The following is a 24,104-nucleotide window of genomic DNA, read 5'->3' as shown; positions in this document are numbered from 1 at the left end:
TTATTATAACATGTAAAGTCAGTCAATTAAAAAGTTATTAAAGTTCATTTTTTCAGAATGAAATTAAATTTGGAATATATATTAGAAGTAGAATAGTTCTAATTCCAGCTCTTGGCAGTTTCAACAAACACGTAGTAGATTTGCCTAAACCTACGAAAACAGTCAAGTGCTAAGAGGTTATTGAACAACCAGGAAGACTGGGATAAATCCAGCCCATTAACAGCTACAGATGAAAATAGCATCTCGAAAAATGTTCTAACATGAAGACAGGTTAAAATACAGGTTTTTATATTTAAAAAATCCTGATATATCCTTATACTGTATAAAAATAGCATGGTTTCTTATAATAAACTCAAAAATTCAATTTATCATTTTCCTCCTTTTCATCACCCTATTCTATCCACCTACCTGTTTTAGAATTATAACCATTTTTATCAGTATTCTCAAAATTACTTTGTTAAAATGTAACTGTGCTGCAATACTAGAGGTGAATTAAAGTTTTTCCAATGGCAAATGCCATTCCAATTTCCTTCTTAGATATTTCACAATAACATCTTCTAGAAAGACAGAGATACAGGAACTCAGTAAAAATCATGCTTTAAAATTTGACCAGTTAAGCCCTGGCTGGTGTAGCTCAGTGGATTGAGCACCAGCTATGAACCAAAGGGTCGCCAGTTCGATTCCCAGTCAGGGCACATGCCTGCGTTGCAGGTCAGGTCCCCAGTGGGGGCCCCATGAGAGACAACCACACACTGATGTTTCTCTCCCTCTCTTTCGCTCTCCCTTCCCCTCTCTCTAAAAATAAATAAATACAATCTTTAAAAACAAATTGGACCAGTTAAAATAAAATTCTGCCTAAAATTTTGTTTAATTAATTTATTCATATTTAGTAAACATGGTACATATTTACAATACTCAAAACCCATTAGAAACCTGAAACTAGTTTATTCATTTTTGGCACCAGGCAAAAATATGTAGTTAAATCTGGCTTTTTCATGATTCTTCAAAAAATAAAATTAAGTTATCATTAATTTTAAATTTTAAAAAGGATTACAGTCCTAAATCACCCAAGTAGAAAATGGATGTGAACTTATTCTTATATATATGTCTCTGTACCCAGTTTCAAACTCCCAAGTATAAACACTACTATATTCCAAAAGTAAATTATTCTACTTAAAAATTTCACAGACTAATCTAAATAAACATTTTAAAGAAATCAAGAACTTAACAGTATACTTAGATCGGCACACTTACTTAAGCTTTGGGATTTACATTAATTAATCACTTAGTACATTAAAATTATGACACATGGTACTATTGAGGAAATTATTATTATTTTACCACAAGTATCTCAGTCTGTCTCTGAAATAGCAAGCACCTAAAACTGAGGCTAACAAAGAGGTAATTTATCAGAATCACAAAATTATCAACAACTAAAAGAAAATTCACTCTACCAATGATGTATACCTTAAAAAAGGGAGAGGCATAAAATTTTAAAAATTCCAAATAATCACCCTGACTGGTGTGGCTCAGTGGGTTGGGTGTTGTTCTGCAAACAGCAAGGTCACCAGGTTCAATTCCCGGTCAGGGCACAAGCCTGGGTTGCAGGCCAAGTCCCTAGTTGGGGGCATGCGAGAGGCAGCCAATCAATCGATGTTTCTCTCCCTCCCTTCCCCTCTCTCTAAAAATAAATAAACAAAATCTTTTCAAAAATTCCAAATAATTAATGTTTAATATCACAATAGCTGAAGACTTTCAGATTTTATAAAGTATCAGTCAAATATATTATTTGCTTTAAGGAATATAGTTTCTACAGCCATTAGTTTCACAATAAAGGATCAATATATTACTAAAAATGAACAATTTTATCTTTTTAACTAGAAAGTATTTTTTAAGAAGGATGAATTGAGGAGAGTGATTAGAAGATATAAAATTGTCAATTTTATAAGTATTAATGCCATTTAAAACTTTAAGCTAAGTAACATTATAAGGAACCAAAAGAACATCAATTTAATCTTAATCTTGTAAAGTACATGGAAACTACTCAAGAACTATGGACCATTGGAGTTTAAAATGATTACAAGCCTACAGATACTACAATAATTTTTGATAGAAAAACATCAGTGACAACTAAGTAACACATACTACCCATAATAAAATAGCTGTCATTTCCCTTTTTAGGGAACTTTTGAATCAACTGGGCATCAAATGATTAGTAAAGGATAAGAACAGACAATTCAAAAAGATATACAAATGGTCAATATGTAAATGAGACATATTCAACTGTAATGGCTAATTAAAATAAGATAGCACAAAATATGAAATTATAATTTTGTAAAGATAATATTTTGTACTGATAAAGTTCAGAAAAGTTGGTATTGCTAGTGAATATAAAGTTGTAAAAACTTTTTGGAGGCAATAGGGACCAAAATTCTGTGTATAAGCTTTTCCCAGTAATTACACTTCTATAAGTTAAAGTAAAAAAAATATTAAGTATGCAGACATGCATATAATAAGAATGCTGTATACAGCATTGTTGACAAAAGCAAAACTAGAAACATCCTAAATGTCATTAATAGAAGACATTAAATAAATGATAGCAATGATGACACATCCATATTAGGAAATACAATGTACCACAAAAAATAAAGGCATACATAGATCTACTTGGATTATAGAAAATAGAACATATTGTTGAGTGAAGGAAGAAGGCTATATATATAAACAGCATAGAACAGGGGTGTGGAACTCATTTTCACCGGGGGGCCACATCAGCCTTGCGGTTGCCTTCAAAGGGCCAAAATAATTTTAGGACTGTATAAATGTAACTATTCCTTAACTACTAAGGAGTTGAAATTACATTCAGCCCTTTGAAGGCAACCACGAGGCTTATATGGCCGCTGGTGAAAATGAGTTTGACACCCCTGGCATAGAATCATATAAAAATAATTCCATTTATGTAAAACACATATGCATAGAAATACAATAAGGATTATGAGAGATGTAATTTTGTGATTTTTACTTTTTTTTATATATTATTTAACATTTTTATAATAAAAAAATAAAGCTAAATTATGCTCCATTTATAAACCTAGAGTGGTGTTCAAAATATACTAAGAAAAAAAGCAGGTTACAAAATTCACAATATGATCCTATTTTAGAAAAATAAATATGAAATGTCCATATATACACAGAAAAGATGGAAAGTACAGAATGATATACTGTATGTCAAAATGTGCACAGGAGCTATCTCTCAGTGGCAAGATTACATATTATTTTCTTTTCTACTTTATATGCTTTATGCTTTTCACAATGGCCCAATGTTATTTTGTAGTAAACTAAAGTATAATTTTATTATATCAGAAAAATTAAGCTTTCAATTAAAAAAAATTTACCAAAAATATTTTAAACACCCGAAAAGAATGACTTATCAGGAAAAATTAAATTTCTTTCCTTGAAATATATATTGGACTTTTTCTAAAATATCCAGAGCAAATTAGAAATTTAAATTCAAATAATGTTTAAAATTATGAAAACCATTATTTCATATAAACTTCATAATAACTATTAAAGAGGAAATGAGCATAAAAGGATGAAAACAATACAACGAGCACAATGTGAAACTCACATTTCAATATGTTTTCTGACTACAAATTCTGTACTTCCCCCCCTACTACACAATTTCCCCTATATCAACTGAATTGTAAATAAGATACAACCAAATGTAATTTTTCCATGGTGGCCAGCCTGGAATTGACTATCTAAAGCTTTTCCCCTTCATCTTATACACCCAGAGTAAGAAAACTGAGCCTTAATGACCAGATATACTTGTCAGTACAAATCATTAGTAAAAAAGAGATGGCCAACAGCATTAGTTGCTCTTGCACTAGCACAAATTGTTGTTTTTAAACCCAGAGAAACTGTGGCACTGTTATTATTCCTACAATCAAGAAACCACTCAAAAGTGCTGACTGGTATAGTTTAGTGGGTTGGGTGTCATCCCGCAAGGCGAAAGGTGGCCGGTTCTAGTCCTGGTCAGGGCACATGCCTGGGTTATGGGCCAGGTCCCCAGTTGGGGTGCATGTAAGAGGCAACCGATAGATGTTTCTCTCCCTTTCTTTCTCCTTCCCTTCCCCCTCTCTAAAAATAAATAAAATCTTTTTTTATTAATTTATTTATTTTTGTTACAATTGTCTGCATTTTCTCCCCTTCCCTCCACCCCACCCCAGCCAGTCCCACCTCCCTCCCCCACCTCTACCCTCCCCCTTGATTTTTGTCCTTGTGTCCTTTATAGACCCCTCTCCCCACTATCCCCTCCCCACTCCCCTGTGGCTATTGTTACAATATTCTTAACTTCAATGTCTCTGGTTATATTTTGTTTGCTTTTTTCTTTTGTTGATTATGTTCCAGTTAAAGGTGAGATCATATGGTATTTGTCCCTCACGGCCTGGCTTATTTCACTTAGCATAATGCTCTCCAGTTCCATCCATGAATAATCTTAAAAAAAAAACAACACTCAAAAGAAAATGGCCACAAACACAGAATGCCAAAAAGACTAATGCTGATGTTTATTCTGCTTTATTTAAAATGTGGTATTTTCTACTTTTTATTTGGCACTAGTGATCTTAGAATAAAAGTATGTTTTTTGAACCTTTAAAAAAAAACCATGTAGACACTATATTACAATATCAACAGCAACTTATGTAGCTTATGTTAGGCACCATTCTAAGCACTTCACTTATATTAACTCATTCAATTCTCACAACCCTATCATGTAAATTCTATTATCACTAGTATTTTACAGATGAGGAAACTGAGGCATGGAGAGGTCAATTAACTTTTCCAAGCTGTTACCTAACTAGTGAAAAATGTAACCAGAACCTGAACCCAGGCAGTCTTGCTCCAAGGCCCCACAAAGTGGGACAGTAAACGTTCCTATATAGTTGGACCTTAGACCTTGGAGTTGGATATGCTGTAAAACAGAGAACAGGGTCCTATAACTTCTTAGTGATCCTACTCAATAGAGGCAATAGACAGCAACCTTAGAAAACACCTTTGAGGCAAGAGAGACTCAATGTCTTTTTACCCTTGGCCAAAGTTAGCCATTTAAAAAATGTTTAGCAAAACTGAAAAATAATTATGTGGGACAAACTTTTATATCCTGTCAGGTCAAGGGGAAAACGAGCCAGAAAAAGGTATAAAACACAACCTGAAATTTGTAGGACATTAAACTTAAAATATATTTTTGTCTAAACCACTTTAGAATTTATTTTCTCCTTACAATGTTCTACCCTGAGACAAAGCCGTCAATGACAATTTTCTCATATTTACAAATTGAAATTCAACTGTTTTATTTAACAATACAAAGAAAAAATAGCACTGCTCTGTACCGTGAAACACCTTTCTCTGAAAAATACTGAACTTTGACAAATAGTTTTTTTAATAAATGCTCAAACCTAAAATTACTGGGAAACCACTTTATTGTATACCATAACCCAACTGCCTAAAACAAGATTTGTCAATTTATTGGTTCATTCAGAATACTCATGTTTAGGCACCTGGTTCTGAGCATTCATTAAAAATTGTACTGAGAAGTCCTATAGATGCCAAAGTAAGGAGCTCCTTAGATAACCTGGAGTGACAAAGTCACCTATGATGGAAGACGAAATATACAGTGAAGGAACAATGAAAAACAAAGGAACACAGTATCATAAAAAATAACTTCCTGCAAAAGCCTTACCCTGAAGACTCAAAGGGGTAATTTGAGTCATGCTGAGATACAGATTCTAGACCTAAAGTTTCTATTCAATTTTAGTTAAATACCAAAATTAGGGATATTGCTTTTTCACTTTGTTTATTCCTAGCTGTTTTAACTGATGAAACCTTTTTTCTTATTTTTATTAAATTTTATCCTTTGAATTTCTGAGTTGAAGTTTTATCTACCTTTAAAATTTTTAATAATCTAAATGAGGAATGCTCATCTGTCCTAGTATAGCATATCCATATTTGTATTTCTAAAATGGTCCTCTTCTCACCATCCCATCCCTTTAGGAAGAGCTATGCTTACTACAGTCTATGATCTCTTCAATATACAATTAATGGACAAGTGTATGAACAACGTCCTACCAAAAATGAAGTAGGAAAAGGAGAGGTCCAACACACAAAAGAGGACTCTCCAATGCTCTGGTCAATCTCTGGGCAGCAGTAGAGTGGTGAAAATTGAAAGTCCTTCATGGAAGAAGTCCTAAAACCTTTTCTCCACTAATTTGGCATTTCCAAAATTCTCTTTTCTGGGCACTATGATAGGGTCCAACCTACAAAATTTTTCCGAAAGAGCTTTTCTGTTTCATTTTCCTCATACAATAAAGGACTGCTAAATTTTACTTCTAAATTTGTTTGATTTGTGAGATTCTAAAATATCATTTGCTTCTATGTCTGGTTGACAGTTGATGTTTATGAAAAGGCCAAGCAAATTGAAGGAACAGTTCCTAGTATAAGTATATAAGAGAAGAAAACACAACTAAATTTAAGGGAAAATGCACCTTTTGACTTACACACAAGCAAACTAGAATGGTGAGAACACAACTACTCAATGGCTATGTTACAGCTCTAGGTTACCTTTCTCTTTTTAGAATTAGCCACCATCTCCCTTTTGAAGCTTGCCACCTCAAACAGCCCATTATAATTCCACCAAATGAGTACAGACAACCCTGATTACGGACCTAATCTTAAGTATTCTTAGGAGTAAGTTGGTTTCTATAATTAGGGGAAATATTAAGCTTATAAGCCAGTCAGGGTATCCATCAGGAAATTATTACTTGGTAAAAGCACTAGTTGTTCTACAATACAAAAATTATGATAAATTACCAGTATGCCAATTATACCTAAAACAGTATTTATTCATAAAATTTACTTGTGCACATAAATAAAAACAGAACTTCCTTTCACCCAGCAATTCCGCTGCTTGGGATATACCCTAAAAATCCCAACTAACCAATTCAAAAGAACCTACACACCCCTATGTTCATAGCAGCACTATTTACAATAGCAAAGTGCTGGAAACAGCCTAAGTGCCCATCATGAGTGGATCAAAAAACTGTGGTACATTTACACAATGGAATATGACACAGCAGAAAGAAGGGAATCCTACCTTTTGCAACAGCATGGATGGAACTGGAGAATATTATGCTAAGTGAAATAAACCAGTTGGTGATAAGACAAATACCACATGGTCTCACCCGTAAGAGGAATCTAATGAACAAAATAAACTAACAAACAAAATAGAATCACAGGCATAGAAACATGGAGCAGTCTGAAAGTGACCAGAGGGGAGGGGGTAGGAGGGCAATAGTGGAAAGATGGGGAAGGGACTAGACAAAGAACATGGATGAATGACCCACAGCCATGGACAACAGTGTGGGAATTGACTGTGGGAGCAGGGGTGGGAGGTGGTAGGATGGAGGGAGGAGGGTAAATGGGGGGGTATTGAGACCACTGTAACAATAATAATAAAAAAATAAAAAAGAAATACAATATTAAATATTCAGCTACTATAAAAAAAGTTGGGATTTCAATTGGAATATAATATATATCAAAAAAAATTTACTTGTGCACATATTAATATGCATTTACCAATAAACATGTAAGTACCAGTTGAGACTAATTTAATTTTACTAAATTGATTATGTTCATATTCTCTCATTTATTCTTAGATAAACTTAAAACTTGAGCTGTGGCAATAATCTGGCAAAACATCCTTTTATAGAAAATATTCTAGCAGTTGAGGGCCTAGTAAATCAAATTAGAGATAAATAAATTAAGTACTTTGATGTTCATACAAACAAATACTAAACTGCCCAACAATTCCTCTTACCCAGGCCTTGTAATGAATAGCATTATACCTATATTTAATCAGTTATCCTGGGTCCTCATTAACGTCTACTAATGTCTAATTAATAATACAAATACAGAAAGCATACCTTTCTGAGACTTAGTAGGGTTTACAGTTTCCATAGCTACAGAAGTCTGTCTCACTTCACTAATGCAGCTTTTCTTCTTCCTGGCTCACTGCCATGATTCTGTGACATTTATTGGAAAACTACAATCCTCTTGCTACTATTAAATACCATAAACATTTGCTTTCGAGAAATCAACAAAATGAATCAACCATGTGTATTAATAGTCAAAAATGTTCCAATCTAAATGAGGTTAATGTGTCTACTTCATGAATTTTTCAAAGTCATCTGTAGTCTAGACTGGCTCATCAAAAATTTGTTATTACCCAAGATGTTGCACGCTTAATGGTGTTTAAGTTACATTTAAAGCTAAAGATTTTGGGTCCCATGTAGAAAGCAAAAGAAATTCACACTTTATAAAAACGGAAGAAAACCATAAAATGACTAAACATAAAACAACTAAAATATATTCTGTTCAATGGGAAGAATGAAAATAGTCTCTGTTCCATGTGCCACCACACAATCATCTGTTTCATTAACTTTACAAAACACTTCATATATCTCAGACTCTTAAAATTAACTTTGTTTTTAACATATACTTGTGTGGTAAAAATATACGTAACAAAATTTAACATTGTATCCACTTTTTAAAGTGTACAATTCAATGGCATTAACTTCATTTACAATGTTGTGTAACCATCACCACTATCCATTTCCAGAACTTCTTCAGAATCTAAAACATAAACTCTGTACCTATTAAACAATAACTCCCAATTGCCCTTTCCCCATTTTCGCTGGTAACCACTATTCTACTTTCTGGCTCAATTCTAGATACCACATGGAGCCATGGAATCATATAATATTTGCTCTTCTGTGTCTGGCTTATTTCATTTAGCATATGTTTTCAATGTTCATTTGTGTTTTAAGATGTATCAGAATTTCATTCCTTTTTAAGGGGGAATAATATTTCACTCTAAGTATTTATACACTTGGCTCTAGTATATTGAGTTGTGCAACAATCACAACAATAAATTGTAGAACACTTACATCACCTCCCCCCAAAAAACCCCTTAAACCCTTTAACTATCGTCCCTCTAATCCCCCAACTCTCAACATACCCCCAGGAACCACTAACCTCCTTGCCTACTCTGTACATTTCATATAAATAGAATTATACAATATGTGGTCTTTTGTGATTGGCTTCTTTCACTTAGCATGTTTTCAAGGTTCATCCATGTGGTAATACATATCAGTAGTAATTTGTTCCATTTTATGGCCAAATATTCTTCTGTTAAATGGATATACCACATAAGGAACTAAGTTAGGCAAATTATGTATGATCTCACTTATATGTATGTGTAATCTAAAAAACCGAAAAACAAAGAATTGAACTCACAGATACAGAGAACAGATTGGTAGTTGCCAGTAGCAGGGTGTAGGGGATGGGCGCAGGAGAGGGTGGACAAAATAAGTGAAGGTGGTCAGTGGTACAAATTTCTAGTTATAGATAAATAAATTCTGAGAATGTAATGTACAGCACGGTGTCTATAGTTATCAATATTGCATTGTATACTTGAAAATTGCTAGAAGAGTATATGTTAAAAGTTCTTAATGCAAATATTTAACTATGTATGGTGACAGATGTTAACTAAAGTTATTGTGGTAATGACACCCAATATATACATATATCAAAGCATTATGTTACATATCTAAAACGAATACAATGTTAATATGTCAATTATACCCCAAAAATGTTTTAATTTAAAAAAATGTTAATCATAGGAATAAAATGACCAAAAACTCCCAAACAAAAATCCCAACTCTTCTGTACCTAAAAATCTCGTAATTCAAAGACTAATCCCTACCAGAAAAAAAAAAGTTTAAAAAGTATTCTTAACTCTTAACACAATTATTCCAAAAGCAGTAGAATAATACAAGTTTGGTAGTGTTTTAGATGCTATACTGCTCCAACAACCCTGCAGAAATTTTTTAAAAAGATTTTTATCTATTTACCTTGAGAGAGAGGGGAAGGAAAGGAGAAAAAGAGGGAGAGAAACATCAATGTGTCGTTGCCTCTCATGTATCCCCCACCAGGGACCTGGCCCGCAACCCAGGTGTGTGCCCTAGACTGGGAATCAAACTGGTGACGCTTTGGTTTGCAGGCCCTGCACTCAATCCACTGAGCGACATCAGCCAGGGCAGAAATTAAAAGTTAAAAAATTTCCATGCATTGTTTCTGATGTAACAGACAGATAGATATAGGTATTTAAAAATCTATCTATAAATAAGTCCTACTTCCCATTGACTTATGTTTTTAAAATGCAGTTTGTTCCTGGAACATGACAGTTAAAAATTACAAGATTAATTTAATAGTTGTTGTGGGTTGGGGTTTGACAGGAGCGATCCTTACATGTACCCACACACATACCCTACTTCAATCTACTGAAGTCCCAGGGAAAGTGTACCTAGTTAAAAGACTTGAGATGATATTGAGCATATAGGTCTACTTGCAGTTTCACATTCACCTCCTATTAACTGGTTATTCTGTACTGTGGGGCAGATTTTTCAAAACTCTTTTTAAAATTAAGATTGACCTCTTCCTCCCAAAATCCCACTAAACAGAGAAAAAAAACACTGTTGAGAAAAATTATATTTTCTGATAAAGGCACAAGACTTTTTTTTTTTTAATGTGACTAAGGTCACATCTCTAGTTTTCTCCATTATCCATGCATGGTGGTCCTATTATCTCTTAATTTAACTAACCATTCTAGTTTTTTTGTTTTTTTTTTTAAGTCTGTAACAAGAAAAGGAATGCTTACACTATTTTCCATGAGGTCTCAAGGCCAAACTAGAATTAAAACTCTTTTTTAATACCTAACACAGTAGTATTAGGAAGTTTAGAAGCAAAGAGACCAACCATATCAAGAAATAAAACCAACTCTTGAGACTCTATTAGTAGTGTTTTTTCTGTTGCTCATTTCTTCACAAACTTAGGCTCTAAAACATATGAGAATAGGGTAAAATGATTACTATGCTTTCCATAAAACTACTGCCAAAGAAATTGAGAGTCCCATGGCATCCTCCATTTCTAAAGTAATCCTCCTTTTGTGGTGGCTTGCTTACCCTTGCCTTACTTTTCACTTCGGAATACCATCATCAGTTAAGACAGAGATGGTTCAACCAGCAAAGTGCTTCAGCTAAATCTTAAAGACACCCATCAAAGCCAGGCAATGATTTGCTAATTGAGTGTTAAAATATTGCCCAAAAGTGTCATCACCATATTCTTTACTGATTTTTACATATGGCTTATAGAATTTCTTATTATTTTATGGAAGCTATTTAGAGCTAAAGAATCCTATACAAAGTACTCTTTTTGCACCACATAAACAGTGGTGTAAACTTATTAGGGCCCAAAGTGTAAATACCAATTATAATATGTTTGTACTGTGTCTGGCTAGGTATCTCATTGGTTAGAGCATTGTCTGGATATGCCAAAGTTGCAGGTTCGATTCCCAGTCAGGGCATATAAAAAATCAACCAACGAATGCATAAATAAATAAGTGAAACACAAATCGATGTTTCTCTCTTTCCTTTCTTAAAGCTCTAAAATCAATCACTGAATAAATAAAACCTTTCCTTTCTATCTCTAAAATGAATCAATAAATAACATTTTTTTAATAAAATGTTTGTACTGTAAGAAAATCAGGAAAGCTCAAAAATATGGGGTAAAACTATCAGGTTTCACATTCCAGACTCCTCCACTAGCTATATGACCTTGGGAAAATTAGTGAATCCCCTGTACCTCAGTATGGTCATTTATGAAGTAGGGATACTGATACTATCTCATAGGAGTTTTCTGAAAATTAAATGTGAAAAATACCTATAAAATGCTGATACACATACTTGCTCAAAAATGTTTTCAATTATATTAACACTGAATTTATTATTCTTTCTTCTCTTTAACTACCAACATTGTTTCTTTTAAAATGTCCTACAAAGACTGCTTTAAGTAGATTTTTTAAACTAGAGCTAAATTTATAAAGATAAGAATAATCAACAACTTAGCTCACTATTAGAAGCTCTTCTGTTCTTGTCTCACCTTCAAAACCAAGTACCAAATGTACTAAAAGACTAACCATAACGTTTCTGAATGGGAAAGACGCAATAAACATTCATGGCTGGCCAGCGGTAATAATCATCACCTCCTTAACAAGTAAATACAGTATTCTTCCCTTATCCAAGGGGGAGACATTTCAAGACCTCCAGTGGATGTCCAATACCTCAGATAGTACTAAACACTATATGTACTATGTTTTTTCCTATATACTCATACCTAAGATAAAGTTTAATATATAAATTAGGCAAAGTAAGAGATCAACAATAACTAAAGATAGAACAATTGTAACAATATATTGTAATAAGCTCTGAGGACGTGGTCTCTCTCAAAATATCTTTTGAATTGTTTATTTTTGGAATTTTCCATTTAATATTTTCAGACCTAAACCATGGAAAGTGAAACTGCGGATAAGAGGGGGACTACAGTATTAAAAGCAAGAGAAAAAATCTATTTTCAATAGTAATTACAAATAAAAGTAACTAAAAAATCACATCTCCAGTTCAAATCATAAAAAATATGGGTCCTTTATACATCAGGTTTTATTTATAGATGAAAGCTGAAATCATTATCTGTAGTTAATCCATAAAGAAAATTTCTACATTTTCATTCAAGTACATGTTTATAATTGGTGTATTATACCCTTTATAACCTTGATTTTTATTAAAAGAGCAAATAAAAGAGACATAAATCTTTTTTATGTAACCTGAAATAAAATCTTAACAAGAAAAGACAGTAAGTTTAATAAGTAACATTTCTATTGCAGAATGCCTTTTACCACACTCTCAAGCCAACAGGACTATCCTCTGTCACTACATAATCAGGCCCAACTGATGTCTCAGATTAATTTGATCTTTTCTTTTTTCTAATTACCTGTTAATTCTTAATAGAAAACAATCTGATGAGTTAACTTTGTCTAATAAAAGTGGCTGTTTAATACAGAGTGGGGTAAATAAATTATCATTTATTAATTATTGTATTATTTTCCATACAAACAACTGTAAACCTACTTTGCCCCACCCTGTATATTATATTGATTACAAAAAGAAATGTTTTTCTGTACTACCACTTTCAAGTTCTGGGAGACTCCTGGAATAGAATTACAGTGCAGTCAAGAGTCAATTAAGAGCAGGCCAAGAACCATCTGATTAAATATGAATTTCTATCCTCTTACTGTAATAAACAATAGAATTATAGGACTGAAGAAAAATCATGAAAGCGGAGTTTAGGAAGAGACACAAAAACAAATGGTAGGAAACCAGAGACGGATCCTAGAAGCAAGATGTTGGGATGAACTAGGTATGATTTTTGTCATATATTTAAACTTCATTTTCATAATTATCTCCATAATGGTATTTTTAATTCACTAGATATGGATCAATAGAAATTAACAGATACTAAACAAGAACCCAACAGATTATTTTTAATGTTAAGTATTTTCAAAAAATCCTTCTCAATAAGGTATCTTCATATATTCCATCAGGTAAGAGTTAATAGCCTAACTACCTTACTAACACAGACCCTAGGAAGAGAAATAAATCAGGCCTAATGACAATTCAGAAATATTCCACAAAGTCAAGTAAGACACTGCTACTATTTTTAGGATTTCCATTTGTGAACTATAAAATATAATTATGCATGGTACCATATCAAATAGATTGATGGTAATAAAAAAGTTTATTTTCCCCTCACTGTATTTCATATTTTCTTTTTAAAAATACCAATCTTAAATGTTTAATTCATATTGGTGTTTAGTTCTTATTTAACCAGTTCTTTAATTTGATCCATCATGTAACCAAACTCATGCTATTAAAAGCATTATAAATTTTTAATCCATTTTTTGTTACTCAATTTTTCCAATTTGCTTATTTTTCCTGTGTTATCTGATTGATCTTATCTTACATTTCTATATTTCTAGGATGACCTCTTGGTTAATCTTATTTTTATACTTCCACATAGTTTAATTTTTATCTCAGTTTTTATATGGCACATAATATATACCATAATCAATATTTTTCAATTTAGAAAGTGTAAGGAATGGTAACTTTATCTCTGTATTTGAACTTTTTCTCTAGGTACCCCGAAGAAGAATACTAGCCTTCAAATCTGAACACCTTAATTGTATGCCATCTTATTTTTTTAACATACACAAACTATCTTCTTTAAAGGTAGGCAAATGCAAAAACAGAACTAAAAAGTAAATACTAGTAGCATACACTTTTGTCCCAGATTTTTCGCAAATTATTTTTAAAATAATTGCAGCAGTATCTTTTATTTACTTATTTTATTAGAAGTTTCACGTGTAATTATGGCTTCATCAGAAATATGATTTTAATGGCTATGTTTGATTGCATTAAATAGCTAGATCCTTTCTTTTCCTATTGCCAGGTAATCATCACATTAAATTTAAAAAGCAGTAGCAGAACTATGTGTGGCGACCTAGTTAATTAGCTTTATTGTGGTGTGGTGATCAGTTCCCAATATATATACAAATATCTAATCATTACAATGTATACCTTATATTAATACAATGTTATATGTCAACTATACCTCAATTTTAAAAAAACAATTTCCTATCTTAAAAAAAAAAAGGTAATAGCAGGAAGAAGCATATCCAGCAGCACTGGTATGCAGGATACTTAATTAAACGGTAAAAAGACTTTAAATCTATGTTTTAAAGCTTAATAACACCCAATTACTGGTTTTCCTACTTTATTTTCCTACAGAAAGAACTTAAATTCGGAAAAAATATGCACTATATAGATGGTTGTTGTTTAAAAGGTTTTAATTCAGCTAACATTTATTAAGACCTTACTATGTGCTAGGTTAAATGCTTTACATGAGTTTGCCTCAACAACAACCTATAATGACGATACTATTTATGCTCCCATTTAAGGATGAGAAGATTGAAGCACAAAAAAGACAGATAAAATGACTAAGCTGAGGGCACACACAAATGTTGGAACAAGGATTTGAACCCAAATTTGACCTCAAGGCTACAATTTCCACATAGATTAGGAATTATACTATACACTAGAAGCAGTAGCCTCCTACTGTCCCCTTGAAAAAGGGAAGGGGAGCCCTGGCTGGCGTAGCTCGGTGGATTCAGTGCAGGCCTCTAAACCAAAGGGCCGTGGGTTCAATTCCCAGTCTAGGGCACATGGTGTTGCAGGCCAGGTCCCCAGTAAGGGGGCATGTGAGGAGCAACCACACATTGATGTTTCTTTCCCTCTCTTCCCCTCTCTAAAAGTAAATAAATAAAAAATAAATAAAAATTTATATAAGAAATGTCACTATAATACAGAAGTACATAAGTATTTATGTATGTCATGATATGATGTCTGATATTTGTTGTAAAATAATACAGCTTGGGGGAGGAGAGAAGAATATAGTAATAAAATTAGACATCCATTGGTAATTGTTAAAGCTTGATGATGGGTATATAAGGGGTCATTACTTTATTATCTCTATTTTTATATTCTTTAAAATGTCCATAATAAAAGGACATTTAAAAAATGTTTATAAAAACATTAAGAATGTTTTAAAAACATTAAAAAAATTGGTTGCATAGATTAAATACTTGCATTGCAGAAGCAAACAACTTTCTTATGATACCCTGTATCAAAGATATAAAAGTACAAGACATACTTGATACTTACATATTTTATATATCATCTTATACATTTTACATATCATCTATAAAAGTGTGATCTTACTTTAAATATTTGAGTATCTTCTCAACCAAAATGAAAAATTAATGGAAATATTTAGGCACAAACATGTAAATATAAATAATAAATGGTTTTCTGCATTTCCGTCAACTAAAAATATTTGCTTAAACAATTAACACTTTTTTTCATCTTTCTCCTGCCTAATAATCTCTATGATTATGACACTCTCTGGTTTTTTGACCAGAGAATGGATGCGTTCGTACACACAAATATGACTCTACAACATGGTCACAAATTGAAAATCGTGAATAAAAGTCAGATATCTGTTTCACTAAGAAACACTTCTAATAATTCCTCATCTAAGATTGCAGTTGATTTTCCCACTAATGTATATCTATGGCCTTCTTGTAAATATAATCAATAATTTGAGAACCTTTTATATGCTCTATAGTTAAAACAATTCACCTGATAGTAAAAGAAAACATTTATTAAGCCAGACATTTTCCAACACATTAGCTCAGTAAATTGAAGCCATTGTATACATTTTTATAGAAAGAATATTAAAGTTTAAAGAGGCAAAATTACTTGCCAAGGTCACAGAGCTAATAAGTAGCTAAACTGGTATTCAAATTTAAGCTCAATTACAAAACCCACATTTTTCTCCACTATACCAGACTTCTTTATAGAAAGCAAACACCTACACTCAAGTCAAACAAATATTTAGGGTCTTTTTTAAGCGGGCAACAAAATATTTAAGAATCTGATCCCTGCCCCCTCTCCCCCACCGGGCACTGGTTACCTATATATTTTACAGCGGCAGCTTGGCTTTGAGTAAAGAGCACCAACTAAAACACAAAAAGCATTGTTTCTGCTACTGTGTGACTTTTTTCCCCCTCAGGTCTCTTAATTTCAGCCTCAGGTTACTCATCTTTACAATGGGGAAATGAGTATCTTTGCTGTTCAATTCCAGGATTGTAAGATTCAAGAATAATGTATGTGAAATCACTTCAGAAGTATAAAAACAACATAGAGACTTTTTGTCTTAAAACTCTAAAAAAAACAACATGAAATAAAGTTGTCTGAATTATTCTACACACACTATTAACATTTCCAGAACTTTCTAAAACTCTTTTTTTCTAAGCATAGCTCAATCATCACCTCTATTACTTGGCTTTCCTCGTCTTTAAAAACAATGCAAGAGTAATGACATCAATGCCTTTGTAATAAATAATTAATATATCATTTTGTAATGCTTAGCATATAAAAGTTGTGAATTTTCAAACTAAATATGTGTTTGGTGTCGCTCTTTTAGTTATATCTATGGTCGTGTTTGAGCCTTTTCATATTTGGTTGGTTTGTTAATATCTGGAATTCCAAGGTAGAATACTCAGCATATAATTTTTAATGGAGAGATATGAGTGGGGAGACTCAAGGCTTCTCAAAGCAGATACAATAACTGAGCACATCAAACACAGCAACAAAATCCACTGAAACATTCAGCTGCTCTAAAAGAAGGATCAGGCTCTCTAGGAGAAAACTACATTGTATGAGTTTGCAAAGTTTCACACTTTCTCATTTAAACTCCATTTCAGAGAAAGCCTTTGCATACTCACACAATATGCTTTAAAATGGCACTCTGCTGACCTTCCAATAGTCCAGCTCTATGAAAATTCTGTGATGGGTGTAACTTCAGAGAATCTGAAAAACACAAAAAGCATTAAGTACTTTTTATGCTGAATGATTTTTTTTAAAAGCCAAGGATAGCATACATCTCTTATATAACTGTCATGTATTTTTAAGAGCTAAAGCCCATATTTGTGAATATATTTTCTGCGAAAGAAGGCTGAATTGCCTCTACAATGGTCTCTGCTAAACTTAGATTTTCATAAAGCATTTGTTTCATGGAAAATTATCTGATGATTACTGCATAAATGGTGTTAATGTCTTGGCTATTTTTAGTCCCCAATTGTACCACATTTGCCTCCTCTAAGAATCATCTCTTGATACTGTCTTCTGATACTCAAAGCTACAATATTTCCTACTGCAGGTGACATTGCCCAAAAACATCTTACAGGATAGTGGCTGCCAACTGAAGTCATCAGAGCAACAGACAATGGCTACAGTTACTAAGTAGGACTCTGTATACAAACTCAATCGTCAGTCTATACAGTCCAGTAGTACCTTCCAGAGTAAACCATCTCACGTGGATTCACTTAAACAATTCAAATACACGAATGTGAGGCTCAAGTGCCCCTCTTTGGAGGGGGTGCAATCATCCGATGGATACATAAAACCAAACACTGAAGACGTGAATTTCTCAGGAAGGAAGTTCATAATGGCACACAATTTCTAAAATACGGTGAAACCAATCACTAATAACCCAGTTCTGCCTTTTTGTCCCCTCCCAGTGCTTTAAGAAGCGGTGAAGAGCGCAGTCAGAGCATTTTGGTGCGACGCCCCTTGCACACGGAACCTGTTCTAACACATTCTTGTGGTGTCCAGTATAGGAATTCAACCCCGGTAGAGATTAGCTCAAGTATTAATATTTTAGATCCTGGGAACCCCCTTTGGGCTTTAGCCAGAGAGTTTTTAAACGGGAATCTCTGTCCAATGCGCCCCCTCCCTGAACCGAGCCCTCGAACAGCAATGAAACAGAAAAATTCTCAAAGGACAGAGGCTGTGCCTGAGCTGGCACCCCTGGGACAGGGGAGGAATAAAACTAACGCGGAGAGAGCACCCCTGTCTTCGTAGACGCGAGGCAGGAGTGAGTGATGAGAACGCCACGGAGGGAGGAGGACGGGGGAAGACACAGAAAATTCGGGCCCCTTCCAGCGGAGAGATGACGAGGGCAGGCAGAACGCCTGGCCAAGGGGGGCCGTCCGGCAAGGGGAGGGAGTGGACTAGGCCGGAGGGAGAGGGGGGTAAACGGCGACGCGCGAGCAGCCTGGAGGTGGGGATCACGGTGACCCTGCGCCCGGGGCCAGCTCCAGGCCACGCCGCCCGGTTGCCGGCAACTTTAACAGGGAGGACAGTCCCGGCGAGCGGAGCCGCGGCCCCACGCATCGCGGCGCGGGGCCCAGTCTGGGGCCGTCCCTGAGCAGGGGAGGCCGGCGTCAGCCGCTCTGGGAGAGCGGCGGGCCGGGCTGGCCCGGGGACGCTCGGAGCGGCCGGTGCCGCAGAGAGGGGGCCCTCGGCGTTTGGGCCCCTCCGGCGCCCGAGCCCCCGCGGGGGAGGGGCCGCTTCCCAGGTCTCCCGACCCCCGCGGAGTCTCCCCATCCCCCAGGACAGGCCATCCCCGCTCGGCCGTCCCTCCCGAGCCGGACCCCTCCATTTCCCCGGCCCTGCCTCCCCGCCCCCACGCGCTGCCCCCAGCCTGACGCACCTCGCGAGTACAGGGACTTGGGCGATTCCAGGTCTAGGTCCGCGCTGAGCAATGAGATGAAGTCCGAGGGCATCGCAGCTCAACCCAGCCCGGCCCGAGGGCAGCGGGAGGGGGGGCGGCGGTGGCGGCGGCACTCCTCTCCGAGACCGCGGGCACCGAACCGGGGGCGGCGAGGCGAGGGCGAGGGTGGCTGCCACTGCCTCCTCCTCGAGGGCAGAGACTCCCACCGGGCGAAGACCGGGCGGCGGGGTGGAGGGGAAACTCCGCAGGGACTGAATGCTGGCGAGCCAGGAGGGGGGTTCAGGGCGGGGAAAGGGCGGGTGAGGAGCCAACGGGTCTGTTTGGAGCTTCTCCGGCGAGAAAACTGACGGTCGCCGCCACCGCCGCTGCTGACAGGAATCTGAGCTCCGCCTCCCGCAGGGCACTGCGCAGGCGTGGAGGGGGCGCCCCAAAGCGGGGAAGAGCCGGGCGGCCACCGGAGGGCGGGAAGGCGCGTCGTGGAACAGCATCAACAGGGGCTTTGCTTCCTGCCGTCTCGTCGCGGCCAGGGCTGCTGCGAATCGGTCCCGCCGGCTGGGAGGGAGGGAGGGAGGGAGGGAGGCGGGAGGTGTCTGCGTCCGGGGTCCTGGGGAAGGAAAATGTATTTGCACCGACCTGCTGGCGAGCCTGAGGCGGCCCTCGCAACTCCGAGCTGAGCGCTGGAGACAGACCTGAGGATCCGAGATGTCTGCGCGAAGAGAGAAAGGACCCCAGGGCCAGCGCGGCCTGCGGGTGGATTGGCGTCTTGCAGGGGAATAGTCTCGTTGCTTGGACAGCCACCAGCCCTTTGGGGTTTACAAAGCAATGTCTAAATTGAGTTGGCCAAAGGACTGTCAAGTTCATTTCTTAATTAGGAAATGGCATATCATATTCTAAAACCTTGAGTTATTGGTTGTTTTTAATTAAAGTATCTTCTCTCCTTTCTCCTTTTCTTGCCCTTCCCCCACTCCACCCCGCGCAACGTCCTTTAAAGGATGAAAACTAAAAAAAAAAAAAAAAAAAAAAAAAATCAAAATCTGACTGTTCTAGGATGGCCCGGTTTATTCAGAGTGGGAGATGGAAGATAAAAATGGGATCATATGATTCCACCTAGCTGTTCTAGAGGGAAAAAAAGGGGGGAAAAAAACCTAAACATCATTCTTCCAAGCAGTTTTTCATTTTTTACCTTTGGAGTAGACAAGGATGGAGGAAGAGCACCTTTAATTGAGTATTTAACATTCTATTGTGTTCATGGGGCCAAAAGTTTCCATTGCAAAAACTGAAAATCCTCACCTACACCACAGACCGTTTCCTGAGTCTAATAAGACTTCTGAGAAATTTTTAATCAAGCTACTATTAAGATACCAACTGGAGTGCAGGGTATGCACGTTGGGAAATAAGTTTAATCTTATGTAGGATATTGATGCCAGCAGCCACCTGGGAAAACTTTAAGATATTTGGGTTGCTTTTATATTATCTACAAAGATAATTACAAATCATAAAAAAATCCTGTTGTAATACACACAGACACACATTGATTGATTGATTGATTGAGAGAGCCTTTTCCCCAGCAATTCATCTGGTCTTGCGGTGCTGGGGATGGGAGAGAAACTCAGCAAAGAAGGCCCCTGTGCAGGTGTCATTGGGGTAAGGACCTTCACAAAGCTTTACCTACAGACCTAGAATTTAAACTTGTGTCATCACAGTCTACCTGTCTTTCTACCTGAACATCTGATTGAGGTTGCCCCAATTATCTTCACTGCATTCTATGTAGTAATTAGTCAACCCTGTCAATATTTTCTTACTGTCAGAGGTGAGAAAGCTTTTTTAAGCCACCCCAAGATGGCAAAACAGAACAGGAAGCTACCTTCAAATATCTATCCCCACAGTATACCGGTGTAGTAAAACCCAAGGTAATTCCCTTCATAATGGTCAGAGAGCCAATTATTTGAGAGAGAAAGACTTAAATCTCACATTGCCCAACTGGCCAAGGTCTAGGCCAAGGCCTTTGAATCCAAGTAGGAGTCACACCTGTTGGAGACCTACCCCCTCTGTGAGTCAACACATAATGCCAGGAGAGGAAATTGCCAGGTAGAACCCCAATACTAAAAAAAGTTGGGTGAACCACTCTGAGCATGGCCCTTTCCCCCACACCTATGTAATCATTCAACAAACTTAGGGTATAGGAAATCCCCAGATACTCTCCTGACCTGAATTAAGAAGTCACGAATTGGCAAAGCGTCTTTCTCCTCTTTTTTTGTTTTTCCTAGTACAACTGTTCTACTGTATAGGTTAATCAGATTTCCCCTACTTAACTAAGAGGACAGTGAAGAGGGATCTCCCAAAGTGTGACTAGACCTGGACTATGAGTTCTCCTAGACTATGATTCTTTGGGTTCAGGCCCCACCCCATCAGCTCCTGCAACAAGCAGTGATTATCTCTAAATGGGTATTTGAAAACTCAGTGATTTCCTCTCTCCATGTCCTTTTACAGTGATACATTTTTTCAAAAACTGCTTAGATGGATAGTTTTCATGGCCATGTTCTGCAACAGCATAAAGACCTAGATTTTCATTTTGTCCTTAAAACTTCAGTGACTAAAACACAAATTAATTAGTAAGCAATGTTTGCTCAGCTCTGATCACAAAATGTGATATGACCTACATGATATTCAAGGTTATTAAAAATAACTATCTGATCATTATATCTTTAGTAAATTACAGCCTAACCCTAGTTCCACTGTCATTTCCCTCTATAGTTATTAATGTCTCATTACTTCCCCTTTTATCTCATATTTGAAATAGTCTCATGTTGTATTTTATTTTTATTTTTTTAAGACATGTTTTCTTTTTTTGTTTAATCTTCATTCTGTATCATCTTAGTTAAGGAATTCTTCTATTTTTAAAATTGTATTTATTCATTTATTTATTTTTAGAAGGGAAGGGAGGGAGAAAGAGAGGGAGAGAAACATCAATGTGTCGTTGCCTCCTATGTGTTCCCCACTGGGAACCTGGCTCGCGACCCAGGCATGTGCCCCAACTGGGAATCGAACCAGCAACCCCTTGGTTCGCAGGCCCATGCTCGATCCACTGAGCTACACCAGCCAGGGCTCATGTTGTATTTTAAAAACTGCCCCACTCCCCAAACATATGTCTTCACAAAACTTTCTCTGTGCACAATAAAAAGTAACACTTTTAGCCCTAAAATTTGGAAATTTCCTCTCATTGGAAATTACAATAGAATTATGAAACAATGTAAGGCAAATTCAGTAGTTTGTAGAATTTCTTTATATTACTTCCCAATCATCATATTACATTCCTGAAGTTACTTGATCAAAATTTCACAAGAACCCAGATTCAGCCGCAAGGATGTGTAGATTACACAACAGATGGGCAGTTTTTATATTGGTGGTGTGTTCTTTAACCCCTCCTGGACCTGTTGAGGCACTTAGTGAATTGTGTGGCTCGATCCTCTACAAATGAAAGAGGTTCAAATATCAACCACTGAAAAGGAATTAAATAAACTCGTACAGAACAGAGGAATGTGTTGTCACAAGATCTACAGAATCTTTGTCATTGTAATACAGTTAAGGCTATTAAAATAATTTTAGTCACACGCATATTGTAAAGAACCTGCTAAACACAAAATCTGAAAGGAAAATTTCCAGAGAGATTCAAGTCATGGACAAAAAAAAAAGTCCAGACTGCAAATTATCTTTGCCCCACCTTGGGAGCATTAAATAATAATGGAGAGTTGATAGTGGTGGGAAATTGCAGTGACTGACTTTGTGCTGAAATTATAACCAACGTCTTAGGTGATTATGTGTCCATTTTTTTCCTTAGAAATGTTCTAGCAAATATTTCTGAAGGAGAAATTAGTTTTGATAGTTTTACCATTGGGTTTAGAACATTCTCACTCCCTATGTCTTTCAAAGGACCTTAATCTGATTGTCAGCCCCCTCGTTCATTTTGATGAAGTACTCCTGTTTTTATAAATTGGTCTGACACACTTCTCATCTGAAGTCTTTTAGAGACCAGTTCTGTCTCTCAAGATCTGGAATAATTGGAAGTCCTGAGACAGGGTACAATCAACTTGAATCTGGAGCACTTAAGCAGTGAGAAAGGAGGTAAATACCTGAGAAACTCAAAGGGTGGATTAGGGAGGAGAAACTTTAATGGGAAAATAGAAACCCTTAAACCCATTAAACCAAGAAAGGAGGATGTCTCTAGGTCATCCCAAGAGTAGGCGGTTTAGACTTAGGTAAACTGCACACAAGTCCTTAATCACACTGGCCTTGATACTCACGCTTTAGGTCTGTAAGATGCTCTTTCCACATCTAATCATAATATTTACTGAGTCTAGTAGCCCCGCCTCAGCTGTGACATTAGTTTGACCAAGAATATGAATGAGGAATTATTTTACAATTCTTATTACCCTCTCTCTTAATTCAGGGAATTTTAATCTAAGGTCTGTGGGTTTGTAAATGTGTACACAAATTTTTGCAAACTTCAACCTACATGCATCTTTTCCCTTGGAATGAATGTCTTTAACTCATAAGATTTCGGGGGGGGGGGGGAAGATACATAACCCAATTCTACATGAAGCAAACCCATTCTTCCCTCTTTCCACAAATGGGCCCTAGGAACTACGGTAGATGCAGGAAATATGAAGATATCACAAAGATGAGTATTAAGATGTCAACTCTCAGCCTGACACAGGAAATAACCTGTAAGCAAACACATAGATTGTGAAAGGTTTTATGCTAGAGTTCTGTACAGGTATCTAGAAGTAAATTATCCTTTTGCTTTCTTAGTGAGATGATAGAGGGGAAGAGGAAGGAATGCCATTCAACACACGTCACTCATTCTTCTCCACCCACTGTCCCCACAGCTGATATCTCTTCACAGCAACCTCAATGTCCTACAGGGATTAAAAGAGGCTAGACAGTTGCAGGGCAAAGTCCTG

General features: G+C 36.5%; 1 protein-coding gene across 9 annotated transcripts in view; it reads right to left on the bottom strand.

Annotated features, from left to right (window-relative positions):
• The window catches only part of NFAT5 (nuclear factor of activated T cells 5), a 129,954-nt gene extending 110,385 nt beyond the window's left edge, over window positions 1–19,569 (bottom strand). For 2 of the 9 annotated variants that reach the window (XM_024556144.4, XM_071219851.1), the window contains exons 1-2: window positions 19,123–19,569; window positions 17,385–17,438 (exon numbers count right to left, since the gene is read on the bottom strand). In XM_024556144.4, the coding sequence (XP_024411912.2) occupies window positions 17,385–17,438; window positions 19,123–19,195 (127 nt within the window). In that variant the 5' untranslated portion in view covers window positions 19,196–19,569. Of the gene's footprint in view, window positions 1–17,353; window positions 17,439–19,122 lie in introns of those variants that run through there. The other 7 variants (XM_024556142.4, XM_024556141.4, XM_024556147.3 and 4 more) reach the window with 7 other exon arrangements.
• Window positions 19,570–24,104: the final 4,535 nt, after the last annotated feature.

This window comes from Desmodus rotundus, chromosome 12 (genome assembly GCF_022682495.2).
Source record: "Desmodus rotundus isolate HL8 chromosome 12, HLdesRot8A.1, whole genome shotgun sequence".
Classification (NCBI taxonomy): domain Eukaryota; kingdom Metazoa; phylum Chordata; class Mammalia; order Chiroptera; family Phyllostomidae; genus Desmodus; species Desmodus rotundus.
Note: the sequence above shows the minus strand (reverse complement) of the source record. Positions and strands in the feature narration are given on the sequence as shown.